The 25757-nt window shown below is 52.7% G+C and overlaps 1 protein-coding gene across 1 annotated transcript; it reads left to right on the forward strand.

The window, feature by feature from the left end:
* Nucleotides 1-1781: 1781 nt before the first annotated feature.
* On the forward strand, nt 1782-21588 carry Dnai2 (dynein axonemal intermediate chain 2). Its single transcript, XM_069993287.1, has 13 exons — nt 1782-1868; nt 5591-5784; nt 6593-6754; nt 7470-7591; nt 9379-9521; nt 10364-10477; nt 12954-13093; nt 14403-14525; nt 15624-15847; nt 17531-17666; nt 18044-18190; nt 19086-19304; nt 20905-21588. The coding sequence occupies exons 2-13, from the start codon at nt 5602-5604 to the stop codon at nt 20992-20994; spliced, it is 1803 nt and encodes a 600-aa protein (XP_069849388.1). The 5' UTR covers nt 1782-1868; nt 5591-5601; the 3' UTR covers nt 20995-21588.
* The last annotated feature ends 4169 nt before the right edge of the window (nt 21589-25757 follow it).

The raw sequence follows: 25757 nt of genomic DNA on the forward strand, positions 1-25757 counted from the left end.
AAAAATTTTTTTAAAAGATACAGAGGATGAGGAGAGGAAGTGGATGCTGTCAGGGGCAATAGATTTGGAGCCAGCCTGGGAGATGGACAGGGACAGGGGTTGCACTCAGCAAGGAATTTCTGTTGCTAATTAAACTGGGATTGGGTGGGGAGTTGAGAGATACCACATTTAAAAAGAGCTAGTTCTATGATCTCATGCTGGCCAGCCACCCAGGCTGCTGAGATGCCTGCCAAGAGCTTGCCAGTGAAGTTTACAGTTTCTGGTCGTGGTTGGCAGTGAACAGGCCTGAGCGTGGGGTAAAGAGCCTCCACTAAATCATGATAAGCCATGATAAGAGCAAAGTGACTGAGGCTTCCCTTCAATTTCTCCCATTTCTCCTGTGTTACCCACCCACCCCCACTTCTCCCACAGAATAATGGTCATTGGAGTCCTCAGCTTCCTGAGCTGGGGGGGGGCAGGGAAGGTGGTAGAGGGATCACATCCCCACTCCCCCAAATCTGGAAGGCTCTTCCCACTCCTGGCAGCTCATGATCACTTTCCAGGGCCCAGTTCCAACCCCCCAGTCCCTCTTTTGGGATGAGTCATTCCTTGTATGCCAGAATCCAAATCCCCAGCTCTATCCCTGAACTCAGGTTAACCTCACTCCATGCAATGCTGAAGCACAGTGCTGGCTTCACTCTCGCTCCATCCACCCAGCCTTCATGGAGGGGCTGGACATTCCCCTGTGTCTTCCCAAATTATTCTGCAGGAACTGCCAGTGACCCCATTCTGCAGATCAGGAGAGTTGGATGTTAGAAGAGGAAAGTGCTGGGCACTGATGGGTCATGCCTGTGAACCTAGCTATTGAAGAGACTGAGACCTGAGATTCATGGTTCAAAGCTAACCCGTGCAGAAGAGCTAAAGTGAGAACATGACGCTCTTGAGTTCAAACCTCCCAGGATCGGTATAAAAGAAAAGAAGAAGAAAAGAGGAGGAGGAGGAGGAGGAGGAGGAGGAGGAGGAGGAGGAGGAGGAGGAGGAGGAGGAGGAGGAGGAGGAGGAGGAGGAGGAGGAGGAGGAGGAGGAGGAGGAGGAGGAGGAGGAGGAGGAGAGGGGGGAGGGGGGAAGCAGCTTGTTGAAAGTCATATAATAAAGAAACACGATTCCTTCCTGAGCGTTCATCCCTTCAGCGAACCACAACGACGAATGACAACGTGCCAGCTACAATCGTGGGAATGCTGAGTTCTGGCGAGGTAGCCAGCCGTGTGCAGGAGAAGCTACAGAGGAAGGGGGAAGGGGAGGAAGTTGCAGGAAGGAGTGGCGAGGTGGCCTGCCAAGACCAGAAGCAGACAGCAGAGCAGAGCCCGCCTCCATCCACCGGGTCGGCCAGGGCTCGGGGCTTTCCCAGCACTGACCGAAACCTTTTTGCCTTTTCTCGGGACTCAGCCAGATGCGCATCTGTGCGTCTTGGATGCGCTTCTTGGCAAAGCCGGTGGAATCCCGTGTCCCCAGGGGCTGGGTTTGTAACTCGGCTGACTTTGCCCCCCCTCCCTCACCCCCCCCCCCGCCCGCCAGCCCCCGCCCGCCAGCCCCGCGCTGCAGACACGCAGGGGAGGGGCGGGCCGGGCCGGGGAGGCGGGACCCGCGGACGGCGCGCGCTCCATGCTGCCTCCCCGCGGCCGGCGTCTCGGCCCGGCCGGGGTTGCTAGGCAACCGGTAAACTCTGCGGCTCCCAGCGGTTTGAGCCGTGCAGGACGCAGACGCGGCGGGCGGGGTGGGAGGGGGGAGAAGCGACCCGAGGAGCCAATCCGGGGTTTAGGGGTCGACGCGGGGAGATCCGTCCAGGCCTGAAGAGGAAAGTGATCGGTGAAGAGGAGGGAGTCCCACGGGTAATAATCACTAATAGTGCATCAATCCCCCCCCCCCCCGTGCTGTCCTTCTGGGATCGTTCTGCAGGGTGCTGGGTCAGGACCAGCCTTTCCAATGCCCTCCACTGCACGGGTCCTCGCTGCCCTGGAGACCCTTCCGGGACCCTGCAACCCCGAACACCTAAACCTCCTGCACCCCTACCCCATCGCCCCCCCCAACCCCGCACCCCTGTGAGACCTCTGCTGGGTTTACAGTTCGATGGGTAGAAAATCCGCCCTGAAGAGAACTTTGTGATGAGAGAGGGAAGGAAATAAAGAATGATGTGCATCTGCTAGGTGCCATTTGTGGGGGGCACGGAGGGTTTGAACTCTTGGCCTTGGAGTTCCTAGGCAAGGGGTCTGTCTACCTCTGAGCCATGCCTCACTTTGAATCCTTTCTTCTGTCTCTCTGGCTGAGAGGTGCCACTGTCCAGGATCACAGTCGGTAGCCCACAGTTGGTTGAGTCTTCATAGCCCATGCCGTTGTTTTTTCCTGCAACAAGATCCTAGTTTGCTCCTTCTCTTGAACTGCGGAAGTGCATCCTCTCCTAGCCTTCAGATCCTGTGTCTCTCTTCAAGTCCCTTGTTTGTTTCAAGTCTCCTCTTTATTTATTTGGGGGGGGGTTGGGGGTTAAAGAGGAAGAGGAAGAATGGGAGAGGAGCTGTAGAGAGCCTAGGTAGAAGGTTGGTGTCAATGGCACACGCTCAGCAGGTGACAAAGACAGGCTCAGGCTTCTCTGTGTGAGGGTGAATAAAGGGAATAGAGGGTGAATAAAGAAGGCCACCTCTCAGACAGCAGAGGAGGCGTGGCTCAAGTGGTAGAAGGGCATTGGCCTTTGTGTATGTACAAGACTAGGGCTTAAACTCAAAGGTCTCTGTCTCCCTGTGTCTGACTCTGTCTGCCTGTCCGCCACCCCCTCACTCTCCTCCTCTTTCTGTCTCTCCCTCTCCTGGGGTTATACACCTCCACTTCCTGATTGGGTGGTAAATTGGAGATTAGCAATGTGCCTGAACTGTTTTCAAACTTCCATCTTCAAATCTCAGGCCCCCAAGTAGCTAGGATGACAGGTGTGAGCTGTCCGCACCTGGGAACAGAGCCCAGGGATCGCCCACAGCGCTGAGTTGTGAGCATTGTTGGAGGAAGATTGATGGAGGAAGCATTGTTGGGAAGATCTGTAGGCCTATGTCACTCTCCTAATTCTGGGACCTCCTCCTGCCTCTCCTTGCCCTGACCTTCCTCCTTCCCGCCTGGGTCCACCAAGCTTGGGGCAGGGGCCCAGTGTGAGCAGCGGGGAGGACTAGGGAGGGAAGGGTCTTTTGATGGCCAGGTGAGTCCCTTAGAACCCCAGAATGCCAGGTGCCATGGGTCAGCCATGGGTCAGCCATGGGTCAGCAGGAAGGAAGCTCCCACTGCATGTTTGCCAGGTAGGGCTGGACAGTCCTGGGCACACAAACTGGGACTGCCCCTGGATTAGAGCAAGAGGAAAACGTCCTCCTCTTATTCTATGGCGGAGTCCTGTGCAGGGGTCAGCCTTCCCCTTCCCTCCCCCACCAGCCCAGGAATGGAGACCCTCTTCCTGCCTTTCTCCACACTAGAGAAACACACTTCCTGTTAAGCCGCAGGGGTCCTTTCTTCTCCAGAAATGAGTCTGCTCATTCTATCAACAAAGGGGTGAAAGGGGTGTGTAAGACAGGGATTAGCTATGTAGCCCAGATAAACCTCAAAATCACAATCATTCTGCCTCACCCTCCTGAAGTCAGTTTTAGACCCCTAGGCCCAAAGTCAAGGAATTCGAAGTTAGGTCCAGCCATTTACTCTATATGCCAAATAAATAAGATAGTGGCTCACACCTGTAATCCTAACTACTCAAGAAGGCTGAGATCTGAGGACCAGGATGTGAAGCCAGGCCAGGCAGGAAAAGTCCAGGAGACTCATAGCCAATTAACCACCCAAAAAACTGAAATTAGAGGTATGGGTCAAGTAGTAGAGTGCCAGCCATGAGTGGAGAAGCTAAGGGACATCATCCAGGCCCTGCGTTCAAACTCCAGTACTGGTGCATGCACGCATGCACACACCCACATACCCAACCCCCCCACACCCATACACACACATGCTTTATCAGTGAATATAGTCTTTCTTGCAGCCCATGATTGCAAAACTGACTACAGTAGAGAATAGCTCTGATCAAAGGGCAAAAAGTTGGAGAGCTTTTAGTTAATTCATAGGAGCTAGCAAAAGCATCTTTTAGGTTGGCTTAGACTCCCAAGGACACGCACCTCCACACCCACTGTGAATTTTATTTCGGTAGTGAGTAATGGTTCCAGTCTGACTCCCGGCCGGTAGCTCATCTGAGTGCTGTGCAGCCCTGTAGGCCTCCAGTTTCCCACAGAGGTCAGGCACCCTCTGAAAAACCAGGCAGCAGTCAACACAACTGCTGCCCCTCTTTCCAGGCCCCCTGTTCAGCCCCTGATGAACAGTATGGGGACATCTGCCTCATACTAATTGTCTCCCAAGAAAGGGGAGCCGCCCCTTCCACCCGCTTGGCTGACCTCTCTCTCTATTCATCTTCATGCCTTGCTGGCGCTGGGGCGGTCTCCCATATTGGGGCCAGCCTTAAATGTCCCTCTGTCTGCCTCCAACCAAAACAAAGCCAGTGTTCTCCCTCAGGGCTCGGCCTTGGGAGAGCAAAACTGTTAAAAATCTGATGGGGATGAAGAGGCTATTTTTGTCTTCCTGGAGTCTCCTCCTTCTCCCAAGCCTCTTTGTTGAAAGAGGGAGGGAAGGAGGAGACAGGCAGACACACGACAGACAAAGAAAAGACAGAGACAGCGGGGGAATGAGGCTGAAGCAATGCTGGGTCCTGCAACCTTCCCTGGGAGGCACAGGGGAATAATTTAATTAACTTTGCATGCTTTTTCCCCAAAGTCCTATCTTAGTGTAAAAGAAAGATATCAGGAACCAAGCACTGGTGGCTCAGACTTGTAATCCTAGCTACTCAGGAGGCTGAGATTTGAAGATCGCTGCTCTAAGCCAGCCTGGGCAGGAGAGTCCGTAAGACTCTTATTTCCAATTAACCACCAGAAAACCAGAAGTGGTGCTGTGGCTGAAAGTGGTAGAGCTCTTAACCTTGAGCAAAAAGGCTCAGGGACTGCACCCAGGACTCGAGTTCAAGCCCCACAACTGACAAGAAAAAGACATGAGGGCCCCCTGCTGCTGTGGGCGTCTCCCCTCACCCCTCTGTTACTGCTTCCACCCAGGAGAGAAGCTGCTAGAGTCTGACTCAAGTTGGTGCTAGAAGCGGTTTGCCATTATGCTGGGTTGGTTGGTTGGTTGGCTTTTGTTTTGTGCTGTGCCAGTACTGGGACTTGAATTCAGAGACTGGCACTTTTTTTTTACTTGAGCCACACCTCCTCTTGCAGTTTTTTGCTGGTTGGAGATAAGAGTCTCACAGACTTAAGTTGGTTTGAAACCATGATCCTCACTTCTTTGCCTTCTGAGTAGCTAGGATTACAGGTGTGAGCCACCAGCACTGCAGCTCAGATGGGGTTTTAAAATACAAAGGTACTTCTGGAGGGGGGGGGAATCTCCCGTAGGGTCTCTGCCACCCTTTGAAAGCCAGATCACACCACTGGAGCTGCCCCAGGAGTAGGGGCAGGGGCCAGGTGCAGCCCCATAGCCCTGTCTCCCCCTCTCCCCCCTGCAGCAGCTGTTGCCATGGAGATTGTGTACGTGTATCTCAAGAAGCGCAGTGAGTTTGGGAAGCAATGCAACTTCTCAGACCGCCAGGCCGAGCTCAACATCGACATCACGCCCAACCCCGAACTGGCCTTGCAGTTCGTGGAGCGCAACCCAGTGGACAAGGGCATCCAGTGCTCTGCCAGCATGTCGGAGCACGAGGTGGGTCCCACTTCCCACGCCCCGGGTTGGGGGCCAGAGCAACCAGGTGACAATAGCCTGTACAGGTGCTAGAAGTGGGGAAGACCAGCCTTGAGTCACTTTGGGCATTGGGTGTGGGGGAAGAATTCAGGGGATTCAGAGGAAAGAGAACCCATCTCTTAGGAGTAGTCCACAGGAAGTTACAGACAGGGTGGGTGGGGTTCTAGATGCTCCGGAGAGACCCAGAGAAGTCCCGCCCATGAACCAGGGGGCTAGGTCAGTAGCTGCTGAGAGAAAATTGGGCAGAATGAGATCACCCACTTTATCATGTCCCCAAACACCTGTGTGACAGCCATGCTCAACTGGACCAAAACACCTTTCATTTGGGTGTGGCTGGTCCCAGTGTAATTAGTTTAGATGAGCCTGACACTCATGGTTCATGCCTGTAATCCTGTAATACTCTGGAGGCTGAGATTTGAGGATCATGGTTCAAAGGCAGCCCAGGCAGGAAAGTCCATGAGACTCTTATCTCCAGTAAACCACCAGAAAATGGAAGTGGCACTGTGGCTCAAGTGGTAGAGTATTGGCCTTGAGCTGAAGAGCTGAGGGACAGAGCCCAAGCCCAGTGTTCAAGCCCCATGAACAGCAAAACAAAATAAGTAGCAACCCAAACCAGGCACAAATCAGAAAGTTCCCGCTAAGTGGCTTTGGCGAGGGCCCTTGGCATCCATCCTTGGTTGCTCAGGGTCCTGCAAGCCCAGGGTCATGGTTTGTAGAGGTGGCCAGTGTCTTCTTCCCTGTGGCGCTCACCTATTGGCTCTCTGTTTAGGCCAATACAGAGCGCTTCGAGATGGAGACCCGGGGGGTTAACCACGTCGAGGGGGGCTGGCCCAAGGACGTGAACCCCCTGGAGCTGGAGCAGACCATCCGATTCCGCAAGAAAGTGGAGAAGGATGAGAACTACATCAACGCCATCATGCAGCTGGGCTGCGTAAGCCTTTCCCCCAGCTCCAGCCACGGGCCACACCCCAACTTCAGTGTCCACCGGGCCTGCCATACCCCTGCTGTTCCTGCCCTCCGTGGGCTTCTGTGTCTATCAAGGGGAGGGAGATTGGCAATCCTTATACCACTTTGCCCTCAAAGATCCATCAATAAATACTGCCCCCGTCCATCCAAAATGCACAGACTGAGTCAGCCACTGGTGGCTCACACCTGTGATCACAGCTCTTCAGGAGGCTGAGAGCTATTTAAAGCCAACCCAGGGAGACAAAGTTCCCTAGACTCTAGCTCCAAAAAATTACCAACAAAAAGCAGGTCTGGAGGTGGTGTGGCTCGAGTAGTAGAGTGACAGCTGTGGGCAAGCAGGAGGCTCTGAATTCAAGTCTTGGTACACACACAAAAAAAGTGCCGGGTGCCAGTGGTACACGCCTGTAATCCTAGCTACTCAGGAGGCTGAGATCTGAGGATGGAGGTTCAAAGCCAACCTGGACAGGAAAGTCCGTGAGACTCTTATCTCCAATTAACCACTAGAAAACTGGAAGTGGTGCTGTGGCTCAAGCGGTAGAGCACTCACCTTGAGCTGAAGAGCTGAGGGACAGCGCTCAGGCCCAGAGTTCAAGTCCCACGACCGATCCAAAAACAACAACAACAAAAAGCAGCAGCACAGAGAGAAGGATGGGCAAAGGACTCCCGTATGTTCCCCCCAGATCATGGAGCACTGCATCAAGCAGAACAATGCCATCAACATTTATGAGGAGTATTTCGATGACGAGGAAGCTGTAGAGGTGACGGAGGAGGCCCCTTCGGCCAAAACACTCAATGTCTTCAGGTAGTTCCCCTGGAAGCAGGCTCTGGGCCGCTGCCAGTCCCCCGGGTGGGCGCTCCATGCCCTGGGCATTATTCACTTCACCAGGGGCAGAGTGACAGGTACCCAACAGAGATGTGACTCGTGCCCCCTCCCCCACCCCACCCCCAGTGGGGAAGAGCATCAAGGATGTGCAGGCTGTGTACAGGTGGGGTTAGTTTCTGCCCTGGAGTCAGCCAGAAGTGCTGGACCTCACAGCATGGAGGGCAGAGAGATCACCCGTCCCACGTTCTTGGGTGTCAACTCCAAGGACAGCAGTTTGACCACAGGTCTTAATCCATGTTATACGTGTGAAATCCCTGCATGTAGGAATTCCTTGCAGCAGGAGTGTGTGTGTGTGTGTGTGTGTGTGTGTGTGTGTGTGTTGGCCAGAGCTGGAACAAGCTAAGTCCATCAGTACAGGCTGCCCAGCAACTCTGGTACACCCAGGGAATACTATGCAGCTGGTAAAACGAATGGGATCAGCAGCCAGAGTCCATAGTTTATTGTTTTGTTTATTTTCTTTGGGGGGGGGGCTAATACTGGGGTTTGAACTCAGAGAGCTTCATTTTTAATCCATATAATTGCTTGGCTGGTGCTCTACCTCCTGAGCCACACTTCCATCCTGACATTACCATTAAGCGTAATTGGAGATAGATTCTCATGGACTTTTCTGACTGGGCTGCCTTTGAACTGTGATCCTCCAGGGGCTGGGAAGTTGGCTCAGTGGTAGAGCGCTTGCCTTTCATGCCTGAGGCCCTGGGTTCGACTCCTCAGTACCACATAAGCAAAAAGAAAAAAGCTGGAAGTGGTGCTGTGGCTCAAGTGGTAGAGCGCTAGCCTTGAGCTGAAGAGCTGAAGGATAGCGCCCAGACCCAGAGTTCAGGCCCCACGACTGGATCCTCCCTCCCCCCCAAAAAAATGTGAACTGTGATCCTCCAGATCTCAGCTTCCTGAATAGCTAGAATTACAGAAGTGATATTCTGGGATTCCTTGGGATTGGTCACATTCTGTGGGTTGTGACAAATGTCGAATGAGTGATGTGTCTACCATGACAATATGCTATAGAATGGTTTCACTGTCCAGGGGAGTCCTCTAGCTGAAGGCTGCCCTGTCTGCTCCTCCAACCCCTGGTCTTTTCATTATCTCTTGAGTTTGGCGTTTTCCAGAATGTCATGTAGTTGAGTGGTGAACAATGTGGCCTTTCTTTTTTTCTGTCAGTCGTGGGGCTTGAACTCAAGGCCTGGGAGCTGTCCCGGAGCTCTTTTGCTCAAGGCAAGCACTCTACCACTTTGAGCCACAGCGCCACTTCCAGTTTTCTGGTGGTTCATTGGAGATAAGAGTCTCCCAGGGGCTGGGAAGGTGGCTCAGTGGTAGAGCGCTTGCCTTGCATGCATGAGGCCCTGGGTTCCATTCCTCAGCACCATATAAGCAAAAAGAAAAAAGCCAGAAGTGGCACTGTGGCTCAAGTGGTAGAGCGCTAGCCTTGAGCTGAAGAGCTGAGGGACAGCGCCCAGGCCCAGAGTTCAGGCCCCACGACCGAAACCCCCCCCCAAAAAAGAGTCTCCCAGACTTGTCTGCCCAGGCTGGCTTGGATGGTTTTTCCATTTATGGGAGTTTTGACAACTTTATTTGTAAAATCAGTTGTGTCTGAGTGAAGGAGATTTTGAAGGATATATTGGAGCTTTGTAAGGAAAAACAAATCTACTCAGTAAGGAACTGGGGGAGCCCCACCTTTCAGTCTTCTGCCCTCCTTGCTCCCCCTTCTGAAGGGACCCTCAAGAAATCAAGCGGACAGCCACGCACCTCTCCTGGCACCCAGATGGCAACAGGAAGTTGGCAGTGGCGTACTCGTGCCTGGATTTCCAGCGAGTGCCTGAGGACATGAGCTATGAATCCTATATCTGGGACCTGGGTGAGGAGGAGAGGGGGTTCCACCGGGAGGCCCCAGGGAGGGCTAGGGAACCAGTCCAGAGGCTAGAAAGAGGGTCAAAGATACAGGCCTGATGGAAGGCACTCTTCCAGTCCTGTTGTGTCCACTTCCTTTCCTGCCTGGGCTCAGGTGCTGTCCAGTCAGGAGCAGGAAAGCCCTCTCAATTCCTGACCTTTTTGTGTCGATTTTTTTCTTCCAGTGCTAGAGATTGAACCTAGCCCCCTGCCTAGGCTCCATAGGTGCTCTACCTGGTGCCGGTGGCTCACACCTGTCCTTGAAGTTCCTCATGAGGCTGAGATCTGAGGATCTCAGTTTGAAGCCAGCCCAGGCAGGAAAGTCCTTGAGATTCTTTTTTTAATTTTTTTTGTCAGTCATGGGGTCTGAACCCTGGGCCTGGGCGCTGTCCCTCAGCTCTTCAGCTCAAGGCGAGCGCTCTACCACTTGAGCCACAGCACTACTTCTGGCTTTTTCTGTTTATGTGGTGCTGAGGAATCAAACCCAGGGCCTCATGCATGCAAGGCGAGCGCTCTACCACTTGAGCCACCTTCCCAGCCCATCCTTGAGACTCTTACCTTCAGCAAAGAACCAGATCTAGAGCTGAGGCTCAAATGGTAGAGCACCAGCCTTGAGCCTGAGGCCCTGAGTTCAAGTCCTAGTACAGGTAACCCCCCTTGCCAAAAAAAGAGGGTAGGGGACAGAGCCAAGGAGGCAGAAGAGGGGATCCTGGCTCCTTCGCCACCCCACCTGTAGAAGAGGTTAAACCAGTTGACCCTGTCTTTTCTGTTCCAGCCTGATGTGACTTTTTTTTTCTTCCCATTCTATAGAAAACCCCAATAGGCCTGAGATTGCCTTGAAGCCCTCCTCTCCACTCATCACCTTGGAGTACAACCCCAAAGATGCCCACGTGCTCTTGGGGGGCTGTTACAATGGGCAGATAGGTAAGGAGGGACCCCGGCTCTCAGCCAATAACTAGCCATGGTGTGATCACTCTAAGTAAGTCTAATATTAGCACAAAATAAAAAGGCTTTTAACAACTATCAAGACTGGCTACTGAGCCTCAGGTCTATAATCTTAGCTGTTCGGAAGATGGGGGATGAGGAGGATCGAGGTTAGAGGCCATTCCAAGCCTCTGTCTCCACAGAAAAAGCTCAGAGTAACTTATGAGGCCTGCCATCCCTGCTACTTGGGGAGGTGGAGGGATGCAGGGGGGGATAAGGGGGGGAATAAGACTCTTACCTCAAATATAATCAGAGCTAGGGAAGGAAGGAGTGACGTTGTCCAAAGAGAAATGCACTCCTTACCTGACTTACAAAATAGTACATTTCTGTGCATCAATTTTGTAATAATCATGTAAAATAATAATAGTAATCAGAGCTGAGGAGTGCTGTGCCACACACCTGGAATCCTAGCTACTCAGAAGGCTGAGGTGCAGAGGATCATACTTCAAAGCCAACTCAGACAGAAAAGCCTGCTAGACTCCATCTCCTAAAGAACCAGCAAAAAGCCAGACTGGAGACATGGCTCAGGTGGTAGAGCACCAGTTGAGCAAACAAGTTGAACAAGTGCAAAGTTCAAATCCCCAGCGCAAAGAAAGAGTTGAGAAGGACATGACTCAAGCAGTAGAGTCCCTGCCCAGCTAGAATAAGGCCCTGAGTTCAAACTCCAGGAATATTTTTCTTCCCCAAATATACTAGGGACCAAGTCTAAGGGATAATGGGAGCACTATGGAACCCCATCTTGGGAGATGCATGGGGAGACCTGGATGGTTTTGGACGTCAGAGAGGAGGGGAGGAGAGGAGCATATGCTCTGGGCCAGGCTGGGCAGGTCTTCTAAGGCCCTTGGCCTCCGCCTCAGAGCTGCAGCCTCCTCCCTGAGAAGCAGAGGCCGTGGAACAGACCAGGGCTCCTGTCAGTTTCCCTGCCAAATTATCTGGGTGCCGGAACTCCAGAAAGACCAGAGCAGAGCGGCGCTGCCATGATTTATTCAGGAGCCTGGCCTTACTCATTATTCATGTCCCACTCAGTGCTCAGCGCAGCCTAGACTCTGGAGCTGTGCTCCGGAGGAAGGGGCTGAGAGGGTACCTGAGGACATAGGACCCCAAAGGGCTGCCATGCCCAAGCATGCCAAACAAGAAAGCACAGGCCAGACCTGTATGTGTGTGTGTGTGTGTGTGTGCTGGTCTTAGGGCTTGAACTCAGGGCCTTGGCACTGTTCCTGAGCTTTATATGCTCAAGGCTGGCAATCTGTCCATTGAACCACAGCTCTGCTTCCAGCTTTTTGCTAGTTAAAGATAAGAGTCTCACAGACTTTCCTGCCCAGGCTGGCTTCAAACCTCCATCCTCAGATCTCAACCTCCTGAGTAGCTCGGATTACAGGAGTGAGCCACCTGTGCCTGACTAAGGCTTCCATCTTAAGTCAAAGTTTCTGATGCTTTTGATCTTCTGCAAAAGCAGAATGGGCAGAGTAAGAGGGCAGGTCCTGGGTGCACGCACACCCGTGCGCACGTGCAGGGAAATGAAAACCGAATCCATCCACGAGGACAGAGAGCAGACAGGCCTCGGCTTTGTGGGCAAAGCACCCCGCACAGTCACAGTAGAGGCAAGATCCTTTGAGTTGATCTCTGGAGGCAGCAAAGAAAGGTCTAGAAGCTCATATCAATTGTATTCTATTTGCCCACATCTTCTGACCAGGGCTTCTCGGTGTGCTTTTAGCCTAAGTAGAGCCTGGCTGTACTCCTCTACCTGGCCTGTTCCGCCCCAGGCCTGCCCTCCATCTTAGCTCCCTGTCAGTTCATGTCCAAGGCCTGCCGGAGCACCCTGTTCATTTCTTTCTACAGTAGCCATCAAGGTCTGGGCATCATGCAAGTCCCCTTCCACCTCCCCTGGGACTGGCCAAGTCTATTCCCAGAGGCTTCCCCACTGTGGCAGGCCACACTCAGCACACAGTAGGGACACAACACACTGAGTAAGGCTTCTACTCTATGGATCTCTTCCAGAGATTCAGAAAACTCAAAGCTGATTGGAACTTAGCCTCTATTATGCCAGTATCTGGGGCTTGAACTCAAGGCCTCTCGATCTCCCTTAGTTTTTCCACTCAAGGCTGGTGCTCCAACCACTTAAGCCACACCTTTACTTCCAGCTTTTTGCTGGTGAATTGGAAATAAGAATTGCACAGATTGTACTGCCTGGGCTGGCTTTGAACTATAATCTTCAGATCTCAGCCTCCTGAGTAGCTAGGATTACAAGTGTGAGCCACTAGCATCCACTAGCATCCAGCAGGACCTAGCTTTGGTTTGGGGGGGGTGGAATCCACATACTTGCCAAAACTAGAGAGGCCAACCATCCGGCCCTGCTCTCCCCCTGAGGGAGGGAAGCCTGCATCTCCCTCACCTCCGCTTGCTTCCCTCTCACCAGCCTTCTGGGACACACGCAAGGGCAGCCTGGTGGCAGAGCTGTCCACCATCGAGTTTAGCCACCGAGATCCTGTGTACGGCAGTATCTGGCTGCAGTCGAAGACGGGCACTGAATGTTTCTCGGCTTCCACAGATGGGCAGGTACCAGCCGGCCAGGCCCGGGGAAGAGGGCAGGGCTCACACACACGGTTCCCTGCTGTCCTTCAGAATCACCCAGGGGCCTGGGGATGTAAGCACTGGCCTAGCATGTGTGAGGCCCTGGGTTCAATCTTCAGCACTGAGCATGTGCAAGGCTCAGCACTGTGCACGTGCAAGGCCCTGGGTTCAATCTTCAGCACTGAGCACTGTGCATGTGCAAGGTCCTGGGTTCAAGCCTCAGCACTGAGCATGTGCATGGCCCTGGGTTCAATCTTCAGCACTGAGCATGTACAAGGCTCAGCACTGTGCATGTGCAAAGCCCTGGGTTCAACCTTTAGGACTGAGCATGTGCATGGCCCTGGGTTCAATCCCCAGCTGTGCATTAAAAAAAAAATCCATCCAGGCATCAGGGGCTAATGCCTGTAATCTAGCTACTCAGGAGGCCGAGATCTGAAGATACTGGTTTAGAGCCAGCCAGGGCAAGAAAGTCCATAAGACTTACTTCCAATTACACACAGAGACACACATCCAGACACAGACAGACAGACACACACACACACACACACACACACACACACACACACACACACACACACACATCATCCAGAGGATGTTTCTTTGTATCTTATTTTATTTTGCAGTTCTGGGAATCAAACTTAGGGCTTCAATCATGCCTGGCAAGCACGCCTACCTCTGAGCTATACCAAGCTCCTCCAGCCCTTTAGCCTAATAGCATAATAATGTGCACACAAACCAAACCTCAAACAGACAAAAAGACAGTCCAGGAAATCCTGCCCCCGTCTTGTGTCCACAACCCCCAGTCCCTCCCCAGGGCGCTAGTTTCCAGCTCTGCCTTTAGAGTTGGTCTCACATGTCATAAACCGCTGCCCCATGCCTCTAGGGTCAGGAGGGTCCAGCTACCTCGTAATTTATTTAAGCGGATCTTACGTTTTTGTGGTTATGGGAAAATGCATAGCAGAAGAATATGTCGATACCTGGAGTTTCGCACACAGGAGCAGATTTTTCTGCAGCATTCATTATGGAGTCACATCCTAAGTCTGCTTTTTGCCACGCTGCATGTGAGGAGCCCTGAAGAATGCAGATTCTTGGGCCCACACCTGGCAAGGCTGGGGTGAGGCCACGGCATCGGGATTTTTCTTTTTGCAGCTTGTCATTGTTACTGTGGGATCTTGTGGCCCACAGCAGCGGGTGTCAGAGGGTTGTTTGCTCATGGTACCCACATCCTTGTACCCTGGGAAGTCAGACAGAGGGCAAAGAGACCTCGAGGCCTCAGAGTTGCCCTCCTTGCCAGGTCATGTGGTGGGACATCCGAAAGATAAGTGAGCCCACCGAGGTTGTGATCATGGACATCACCAGAAAGGAGAATCTGGAAAATGCCTTGGGTGCCATCTCCCTGGAGTTTGAGTCTACGTTGGTGAGTGTTTCTTGTTCTGCTTTCCTCGATTCCCTTTGTCTGGATACCTGTTCCCCACCTACACTCTGCCCCAGCCAGGCCCTCAAAGGGCCTTCCTTCATGGCTGAGTCCCTCCTCTGTGGGCTTTATAGCAACCTTCCAGCAGGGGGCAGCAGAGCTTCTTGAGAAAGGCCACCATTCTCCCAGTGGAACAGAGGATAGTCTTAAACTGAACAGGATCTATCTATCTATCTATCTATCTATCTATCTATCTATCTATCTATCTATCTATCTATCTATCTATCTATCTATCTATCTATCTGTCTGTCTGTCTGTCTGTCAGTTGTGAGGCTTGAACTCAGGGTGCGAGTGTTCTCCCTGAGCTTTTTTGCTTTACCACTTTGAGCCACAGTGCTACCATTAATCACCATTTTCTGGTGATTAATTGGTGATAGGAGTCTGACTTTCCTGCCCCCGATTGCTCTGAACTGTGATCCTCAGATCTCTACCTCTGAAGTCGTTAGGATTACAGGTGCAAGCCACCAGCAACTGGCTGTATTTTGTTTGTGTGTCAGTTCTAGGGTTTGAAGTCCTAGGGCCTGGGCACTGTCCCTTAACTTTTCCACTCACAGCTAGCACTCTACCACTTGAGCTATAACTCCACTTCTGGCTTTTTACTGGTTAATTGAAAATAAGAGTCCTATGGACTTTCCTGCCAAGGCTGGCTTTGAATCTTGGTCCTCAGATCGGAATCTCCTGAAAAGCTAGGATTACAGGCATGAGCCACCAGCACTTGGCTTCTGACTATCTCTGAGTGATCAGGGCTCCTCCCGCACTCCAATCTGGGCCTTCTTTCGTCTATCTATCAGCACACATTCCAGGATCCTTCTGGCTAATTGCTTAATGGACACTAGCTAGTCTCTGGGGACAGGAAGAGCCAGGGAGGGCTTCATTAAGCATAGGATCGTGAAGCAGGTTCCCCAGAGGGAGATCTAAGGAGGCTGGGAAGGGCAGGGACAGCTTCTAGGAGCAGAACACCTGCCTGAGCAGAGCCTGGTACCAGCCCCGCCCTGAGTTCATGTCTCATGGCACCTTCCATGCGCATCACCCTTTCCACAGCCAACCAAGTTCATGGTGGGCACCGAGCAGGGGATCGTCATTTCCTGCAACCGCAAGGCCAAGACCCCCGCGGAGAAGATCGTATGTACCTTCGCCGGCCACCATGGCCCCATCTACGCCCTCCAGAGGAACCCCTTCTACCCAAAGAACTTCCTGACCGTCGGAGACTGGACAGCCCGAATCTGGTCTGAAGATAGCCGGGAGTCATCCATTATGTGGACCAAGTGAGTAGGGGTGGGGTGCAGGGACGGGATGGGGTGTAGTGAGGGGAGGGGACCAAGGGGCCACTTCAGAGACCTGTCTGCTGATAGAATTTAGCATATAAAGCCAGAAGCTGGTGGCTCACACCTGTAATCCTAATGACTCAGGCGACAGATCTGAGGATTGTGGTTCAAAGCCAGCCCTGGCAGGAAAGTCTGTGAGACTCTTATCTCCAATTAAATCACAGAAAAAGCTGGAAATGGCACTGTGGCTCAAGTGGTAGAGTGCTAGCCTTGCTCTGAGACAGTGCCCAGGACCAGAGTTCAAGGCTTGGGAAATAAAATGAGGAAATAAAAAAGACAGAAGCTGGGTGCTGGTGGCTCACACCTATAATCTTAGCTACTCAGGAGGTTAGGATCTGAGGATCAGGGTTCAAAGCCAGTCCAGGCAGGAAAGTCTGTGAGACTCTTATCTCCAATGAGCCACTAGAAAACTGGAAGTGGAGCTGTGACTCAAAATGGTAGAATGGTAGCCTTGAGCAAAAGAGCTCAGAAACAGTGCCTAGGCCCGGAGTTCAAGCCCCAGATCTGTCACAAAAATCCAACAAACAACAACAAAACCAAACCAGAATTCCAGTGAGGTTTAAATGTCAGTAAAAACAATGAATCATTTTTTTTTAAGTTTAAACATGTCCCCTGAAACATTTGGAATATAGTTGCCCTCACAATTATTCATTGCTTGTCAGAAATCTCCAGTGTTTCTTTTATCCTGATCATTTTTGGCTGTAGCCTGGTTGTTTGCACACCACTGCACACATGGCTCGGAAATGACATCTCAGCCATGGTCAACATGACACAGCTGGAGTTGTAACACTGTGCAGGAAGGGAGAATGGGGTTGAGCGGAAGACTTGAACTCTCTACCGTGTGTGCACATATGTGTAAATATATGTACATGTGTGTATGTGGAGGATTTATTTTGTCTTAAATTTTATTTTTGTTTTTACTTTGTGTGTATGTGTGTGGGCGTGCATGTGTGCGCATGTGTGCTAATTCTAGGTCTTGAACTCAAGCCTGGTGCTATCACTAAATTTTTTCACTCAAGGCTGGCTCTCTACCATTGAGACATACCTCTACTTGCAGCTTTTTGCTGGTTAATTGGACATAAGAATCTCATGGACTTTCTCCTGCCTGGGCTGAGCTTTGAACCATGATCCTCAGATCTTAGCCCCCTCAGTAACTAGGCTTACCCGTGTGAGCCGCCAGCGCCTTGCTGGTTTTCTTTATTTAAGTTCTATGTTCAATAATAAGAGTTGAGGAAATCCAAAGCAAGTAGATAGGAAGTATAGCCTTCATGGCATCTCAGAATTGTGACTTCCTTCCTGCCCTTTCTCTGACCACACCTATGTATGGCTCCATGACAGGGTTCAGGTACAGCTGTACAGATGTGCCAGTGGCCTTGTTAGCTGAGAAGGATCCACACCTGACCATCCCCATAACCCTGTCAGGAGCAGCCCGTGAGCTGTGGATGGGAAAGACTTCCATGCTACAAGTTAGACCCAAGGAAGAACTTCCAGCCCAGAAAAGACTCTGAGGCCTTGAAGCCCAAGAGGGCCTGGGGTGAGGGGAGGTGTATGTAGCTCTCAGCAGGCTCTCCATCCCTCCCCATGACAGACCCTGACTCATGGCACTACCTCCCCTTCCCCCAGATACCACATGGCTTACCTCACCGACGGAGCCTGGAGCCCTGTGAGGCCGGCAGTTTTTTTCACTACCAAGATGGACGGGACCCTGGACATCTGGGACATTGTGTTCAAGCAGTGTGACCCTGCCCTCAGCCTGAAGGTCACGTGCACCGCCCCCCCTCCCCCATCCTTCTTGGATTTAATTCTTTTGCACTAGGCTGGTGCTCTCCCATTGGAGCCATGGCCCCGTTTCCTGATTTTTGGGGGGTACTTCATTGGAGATAAGAGTCTCACAGGCTTCCCTGCCTGGACTGGCTTTGAACCCTGATCCTCAGATCTCAGCCTCCTGAGTAGCTAGGATTACAGGCGTGACCAAAGATCTTGACAGTCTCCCAACAAATGTCACCGCATCAGGCAGTGGGGGTCACCATGGGTGCTGCGTGGGGGGGAAGGCGAAGCTCCCGGAGTCAGGTAACCACGCAGAGGGGTTCGTGCTCCTCCTCCTCCTCTTCCTGACCCACGCTGTCCTCCCAGCAGGTGTGTGACGAGGCCCTGTTCTGCCTTCGGGTGCAGGACAATGGGTGTCTCATTGCCTGTGGCTCCCAGCTGGGGACAACCACCCTTCTGGAAGTTTCCAGCGGACTCTCCACCCTCCAGAGGAACGAGAAGAACATAGCTTCCTCCGTAAGTGCCAGGCGCCCAGGTGAGGGCCCTGTGTGAGCAGTGCCCAGACCCGGCACCTAGAACAGCAATGAGGAAGGCATGTTCCCACCTCCCTCCTCCAGGGGGCAGCATGGGGTCCGCCTGGCCTACCTCAGCCCCTGTGTGGCTCTGGGGCCCAGGCCAAAGCCTTTGCCTCCCAGGGCCTCCATTTCCTGGTCGTAAATCAAAGTGCTTTTGACTGGGTCCATGTGGCTAATTCCAAACAATAGAAGGTTTCGACAGCCCGGCCATTCAATACAGAAGACAGATGATGAAAGTAACCTCAGGGACGCTGCATCCATGACTGCGTCTCCCAACCCTGAGTGCACTCCCCAGCAGCAGGGATGCAGGCCTGGTCCTGGGAGAGCATCCTGGTTCTGCTGGAGACAGGGGTCTTACCACTGTGCTGGGTCTCCAGAGGGCTCAGGGTCCAGAGGACGGTCTTTACCTTGTAACCTGTGTACCCCATGCTCCCTGAAAGCGAATAACTAAATCCCTGCTCCAGTCCTCCAGGACCAGTGTTTAGTCAGCCTCCTCTCCTCTGTCTGTCTGTCTGTCTGTCTGTCTGTCTGTCTGTCTTTCTGCGAGTACCAGGGCTTGAACTCAAGGTCTGGGCACTGTCCATTTGCCCTTTCCACCCAAGGCTAGTACTCTATCACTTGAGCCACAGCTCCACTTCAGGCTTTCCTGCCAAGGCTGGCTTGGAACCATGATCCTTAGACCTCATCCTCCTAAGTAGCTGATTACAGGTGTGAGCCACCAGCACCCAACTAGCCCTGCGTCCTTGGCTTTAACCCTGTGTGCAGACATCTGGCCCTGAGCTGGCATTGCCAGCTGCCTACCCTTTCCTACCAGACTCTGTCCTTGTGTGTCCCAGATGTTTGAGCGGGAGACCCGGCGAGAGAAGATTCTGGAAGCCAGGCAACGAGAGATGCGGCTGAAGGAGAAAGGCAAAGCCGAGAGCAAGGATGATGACCGCAAGGATGAAGAGATGGGCGTAAACTTGGATGAACTGGTCATCACGGCTGAAGAGGAGTTCCTCAGTGTCATCCAGTCAGAGATGAGGAGGAAGGAGGTGGAGGCCATGAAGAAGAAGGCAAGGGCTGGGAATTTGGCTTAGTGGTAGAGTGTTTGCCTAGCATGCATGAAGTCCTGGGTTCGATTCCTCAGTACCGCATAAACAGAAAAGGCTGGAAGTGGTGCTGAGGCTTAAGTGCTAGAGCACTAGCCTTGAGCACAAAGAGGCTCAGGGACAGTGTCCAGACCCTGAATTCAAGCCCCAGGACTATCCAAAGAAGAAGAAGAAGGCAAAGCTTGTAAGGGCCTCCACTAGGGCCTAGGTGGGGGAGGCAGGACCTGAGTCACGCCTGCTTGCTGTTCCTTCCTGATTGGACCTTCATTTGTCCATCAGACAAGTGAGAGGACTTCCCGCCTCCTGAGGAACAGTTTCTCCAATCAGACCAGGGCAGGAGCCTTGCTCTGTACCTCCTGGCCTCCTTCCTCCCCACCACGGAGGATGCATCTTGAACATAGGTGCTGAGCTACCTAGGATCCATGAGTTATCCAAGGAGCTGGAGCCTTGAGTCCCGTGGAGTAAAGGGCTGCCATTCTTTCTTTCTTTTTTTTTTTTTTTTCAGTCGTGGGGCTTGAACTCTGGGCTTGGGCACTGTCCCTCAGCTCTTCAGCTCAAGGCGAGCGCTCTACCCCCTGAGCCACAGCACCACTTCCGGTTTTCTAGTGGTTTACTGGAGATAAGAGTCTCACGGACTTTCCTGCCCAGGTTGGCTTTGAACCGCAATCCTTAGATCTCAGCCTCCTGAGTAGCTAGGATTATGGGCATGAGCCACCAGCGCCCGGCAAGGGCTGCCATTCTTATTGGGTGTGCTGGTCTGGTGTCAGAAGCGTGAATTGTGCCTTTGCCCTCTGCCCCAGCTCTAAAACACTTTTTTTTTTCCTCTGTTGCCTGAGCTAATTGCTTTACTTCCTGGTCCCTTAGTTTCCATCTGGGAAAATGAGGAGATTGAGCTGTAAAGATGGCATCTGGCTGGGCATCTAAGTACTCAGGAGGCTGAGAGCTGAGGATCAAGGTTCAAAACCAACCTGGGCAGGAAAGGCTGTGAGACTCTTATCTTAAGTAGAGCAGTGGCTCAAGTGGTAGAGCACTAGCCTTGAGCAAAAAATAGCACAGGTCCTGAGTTCAAGCCCTAGGATCAGCGCAGGCACACACACACACACACACACACACACACACACACACACATACACACACACACACAGTTTCACACTTTTCCTGCTCAGGCTGGCTTTGAATCATGATCCTCAGATCTCAGCCTCCTGAGTAGCTAGGATTACAGGCGTGAACCACTGGTGCCCAGCTTCCTCCTCTCTTGCTTAGTAGTCTCAGCAGTTGGCTCAAAATTCTGAGGTCAGAGAGCATCTCCCAGGACTGAGGCCTTGCTCTCTGTGCTGGCTTCTCACGCTCTGTGTCTGATGCTAGCCCAGGCCTTCAGGGTGCCAGGTCCACATTACAGATGATGGTGCCAAGGTACCCAGGAGGAACAGGCTCGAGACTGCTCAAGCTGTACATGACAGAAGGGAGACTCCTGGCAGATTCTCCTGGCCCTGCCCACCTCCTCCACACCCTTACAAGTTGGCTGCTTTTGACTCTTCCCAACTTTTCTCTGCTCTTTCCTCAGAAGCCACTAATCTTGGAGGCAGAAGAAGAGGTGGTGGTAGAGGAGGAAGCAGGGGAGGAAATTAAGAGCAACGAAGAGTCCCCAGCCTAGGTGGCCACCGCAGCGCCGCCCGCAGGGTCCACTCCTCACCCCCTTCTTGGCATTTCCCTGGTCTTACAGTGGGGAGCTGAGCATCTCCCTTAAAGCATCATAGTGGGGGTGCACTGGGGCCCTGAACAGCCCTTTGTAGGGAGGAAAGACACAGAGCCACAGGGCTTGTTCCTAGGCCAGCTCCCCCTGCCTCGGCGCCCTGCTCACTCCATGTTAGGGTGCACAGCCTCACGTCTGGTCCAAGGTATTTCCTTAGAGTCTGTTTCTCATCTGTTCCCCAACAATCATCTACCTTCAGAAGTGTGTGAGCTCCGACGGACTGGCACCAGCCATGGCCAGCTCTCAGAAACTCCAGCAGAGGGGGAAGAAGGGTTCCTCCTCCCTGCTTTCGATTCCCCTCCATCTACCTGCTGACCAGGAAAACTGCCCGTGTCTATGGAGGCCTTTCTAAGCAACCCTCTCAGCATATCAGAGGTCCCCTGTGGAATGTGTGGGAGTAGGAGGGGCGGGGGCTGAACGACCTCATACACGCGCATGTTTTATTACCTTACTTCTTGTAAAAACTAAATCAATAATCACCATGTCAACAGTGCTGGTTACGTGTCCTGCCCTGAATGCTTTTTGAAGGTGCTCGTGTAATTCTTTCGAATCTTCTGGAAGGTTCTTGCTACAACTGTCTTTATTCTGCAGAGAAGAACATGGGAGGCTGCAGGCGAGGTGCAGAGACTGGCCCTCAGCCACAGGGCTAGTGAGGGGCAGACTGGATGGGAGCCCAGGAGTTGACTCCCCACCCCGGGAGGCAGTTGCTCAGGGCTGCTGAGACTCCAGGTAGACAATGGGTGGACAGCCGTGGGCATGCCCTCAAGCCACACTCAGTAGAGCAGTAGGTAGGGTGAAGGCATCTCAGAGTCAACATTGTGCCTGGTGAAGTCCCCGACTGTCATTAATTCTGTGGTGGTCAGCGGACCTTGGCAAAGATCCAAAGCACTCTTTAAAAATAGCTGTAATCTGGCCGGGAAGATGGCTCAGTGGTAGAGCGCTTGCCTTGCATGCATGAGGCCCTGGGTTTGATTCCTCAGCACCACATAAACAGAAAAAGCCAGAAGTGACGTTGTGGCTCAAGTAGTAGAGTGCTATCCTTGAGCTGAAGAGCTGAGAGACAGTGCCCAGACACAGAGTTCAAGTCCCATGACCAATGAAAGAAAGATAGAAAGAAAGAAAGAGAAAAAAGAAGAAAATAGCTGTAATTGGGCTGGGAATGTGGCTTAGTGGTAGAGTGCTTGCCTAGCATATATAAAGCCTGGGTTCAATTCCTCAGTACCACATACACAGAAAAAGCCAAAAGTAGAGCTGTGGCTCAAGTGGTAGAGTGCTGGTCTTGAGCAAAAGAAGCTCAAGGACAGTGCCTAGGCCCTGAGTTCAGTCCCTAGGACTGGCAAAAATAAAAATAGCTATAATGGCTGAGCATCAGTGGCTCACGCCTGTAATACTAGCTACTCAGGAGGCTGAGATCTGAGGATCCCACTTTGAAGTCAGCTCGTGCAGCAAAGCTCAAGAGACTTATCATCAATTAACTACCAAAAATACTAGAAGTAGAGCTGTGGCTCAAGTAGTAGAGCCTTGAGCAAAAAAATAGCAAAAGGACAATGCCTAGACCCTGAGTTCAAGCCCCAGGACCAGCACAAAAAAAGTAAATAAAAATAGCTGTAATGGCCAGGCACCAGTGGCTCATGCCTGTAACCATGTCTGTTCAGAACGCTGAGATGTGAGGATTGAGGTTCAAAACCAGCCTGGTCAGAATAATCTGTGAGATTCTTAACTAATTAACCACCAAAAAGCCAGAAGTGGAGCTTGTGCTCAAGTGGTAGAGTACTAGCCTTGCACAAAAAAGCCAAGCAAAGGTGAGAATCCCTGAGTTCAAGCCCCAGTACCAGCACACACACACACACACACACACACACACACACACACACACACACACACACACACACACACAGGCGCGTATGTGGTGGCACATGCCTGTAATCCTAGCATATCCTAGCATATATGGAACCAAGGCAGGGCTGCACATAACAAGACCTTGTCTCAAGAAAAAAAGGTATTAGGAAGAACCCAGGCTATTATCCCTGGTGGCCTAAGAGTGGGGGACACATTGAGTTACTTTGACTAGACTTGCACGCAAGAGGGATCTCCAGGACAGAGCGGCAGGAACTTGACTAAAAGACAGCTATGGCTGAGCCTGACCACAGCAGAGGTGGGGGATGGGGGGCTGGAAGGGGGGTGGGCGGGGGGGGGGCATGAGGAAGCAGGGGAGGTCCAGATGTTAAGTAAAGGGAAGACTCCATTTAGAAGGCAATGGGGAGCCACTGGCTTTCCAGGGAGGTTACAATAGTGCTGCCTTTAGAACAGAAAGGCTGTGGGAAGTGATGGGAAGAGAGAAAAGGAGATAGAGAGGCCCAGCAAGCTGCTGGCATCATTGAGAAGTGAGACTGAAGTCACAGCCTGAAGGCAGTGCAGTGGGGACAGAGAGGAGGGACAGAAGCAATGGGGCAGGCTGAGTGAGCACATTCCAGAGCACGTGTGTGGGCAGCGTGTACCCAGCGCCCAGCGTTTGTGTGTCTGCCTCGGAAAGTGGATGGCCCTGGAAGAGTGTAAGCAGTTTCATGGAGGAAGAGAGGAGGGTCTGACATGGAGAATGGAGACAGAAGTAAGTTAGAGACCACAGGGAAGAAGGCTTCATAGAACCATCAGAAAAGCCAGAAGCGGAGCTGTGTATCTCAAGGGGTAGAGTGACAACCATGAGTGAAAAAGTTCAAGGACACTGCCCAGGCCTTGAGTTCAAGCCTCAGCACCAACACACACACACACACACACACACACACACACACACACACACACACACACACACACACACACACACATACATTCTCTCTCTCCCTCTCTCTCACACATACACAATGATTAAAAATAAAATATACTTCAACAAAAAGCTGTGGAGAAAGAGCAGCTCAAGTAATAAAGCTCTAGCGATCTTTCCTTAAAAGCTGCTTATTAATCTTCCTAGCATATTCTGGGTAGGATTTATGCACATGGAGGAATTTTTTTATAAAGGAAAAAAAAACATTACCAATAAAACCACTTGACCAGGGGCTTCCATGACTTATCCAAATAGTCAATTCAGGGATCTAGAACTGAAGCATGAGGCTGGCAATGGCAACTCACATCTATAATCTTAGCTACTCAGGAGGCTCAGCTCTGAGGATCCTAATTAAAAGCCAGCCTGGGCAGAACAATCTGTAACACTTTCATCTCCAATTAGCCACACACACACACACACACAAAATCCAAAAGCAAAAACAAACAAAAAAAAAAACAAGTGGAGGTGTCAAGGGGCTCACAGAGTGCCAGCTTTGAGCAAAAAAGCCAAGTTAGAGCACAGACTGAGTTCACGTGCCAGTAGTGGCACCAAAAAACAAAACAAATAAAAGCATGGCACAACTTGTAACTAGGTAGTTCCTGGGGTAGCATGCCCCTTTGAAATCTGCCAGCGCCAGAGAGCAGCCTGAACCAGAGAACAGCAGAAAGTCTGGTGACTCCTGGTCCCCCAAGCAGGGTTCTGTTTCTACAGAACCTTTTAGTTGGTCTATGTATTTCTCAAACCTGAGGCCACCAGCTGCTTCCTGCTTCTGTTTATTAATAGCTATCCTAACACAGGTTCCTCAGGGGCAGCCCAGGAAGCCAGTCCCAGGGCCCAGGCTGGCACTACACTCTGCCTCTGGGTGCCATCTGAGACGGTCCCGAGGGATGTGATCGCTACCTTTCCCAGCTCCTTCTCTGGGAAATGACACCATCCCCCAATCAAGACCTCCTCTCTGGTCTGTGCAGGGGCTTCTGGGCTCTGCTTCAGTGAGGGACAGATGACACCCAAGACCAACCACCAGTATCAGAGAACCCCCTCCCCCTGCCGGCCCCACGACATCATCTAGGAAATGGGCCAGGAGGTGGCAGAAAGCAGAGCTCCCAGAGGCCGAGGGCCGGGGCTGCAATCCTGTTTTCCTGGGGCCTCCTGAGGCCAGGAAGCTTTTCCACTGTGCGCCCTGAGTGTGTGTCATCGTTGCCATTGTCACCCGGAATGGAGCACGCTGCGTCTGACTTCCTTGCCCAGGGTTGGACTCCTCCAGTAGGCAGGAAGCCAGGCGAGGGCCCGGGCCCGACCCATCCACCTAAGGCCTGGACTCGGGGTGTGAGCCTGAGGCTTCGTGCGGTAGTGGGGAGGAGCACCGAGGGGCGGAGCCAGCGCTGCCCCCGTGGCCAGGGACAGCCCCTCGCCCGGCCTGCCCACCTCCCCTGCGCCTGGACAGGGGCACGGGCCACCCCCGCGATGCCCGCGGCGCGCATGGAGACGGGAGGCGCCAGCCGCGCCCTGGAGGCAGCAAACAGTAGATGATCGCGGCCTGAGGGGCGGGGGCCGCGAGGTGGGCCCAAGGACGCCCAGGTGCTCCGCGGGGGCAGCCCGGGGCCCGGGGAGCGTGAGCAGGACCTCAGGGACTAAGCAAACGGACGCCGGGCGGACTCACTGGGCTTGGGGCCCTGGGCCTGCGCCCCACCAGGCTCAGCGAGCATTCGGGGCGGGTCTCGCGGGTAGGGGACCCGGCTTTCGCTCACGCAAGGGCGTGGCCTCGCCGGGCCCGGGGCGTGGCCTCGCCGCTCGGGGCGTGGCCTCGCCGCTCGGGGGCGGGGCCCCGCCTCCGGGTCAGCTCCCC

Source organism: Dipodomys merriami, unplaced genomic scaffold (genome assembly GCF_024711535.1).
Source record: "Dipodomys merriami isolate MVZ:Mamm:240054 unplaced genomic scaffold, mDipMer1.0.p SCAF_42, whole genome shotgun sequence".
NCBI classification, from domain to species: Eukaryota; Metazoa; Chordata; class Mammalia; order Rodentia; family Heteromyidae; genus Dipodomys; species Dipodomys merriami.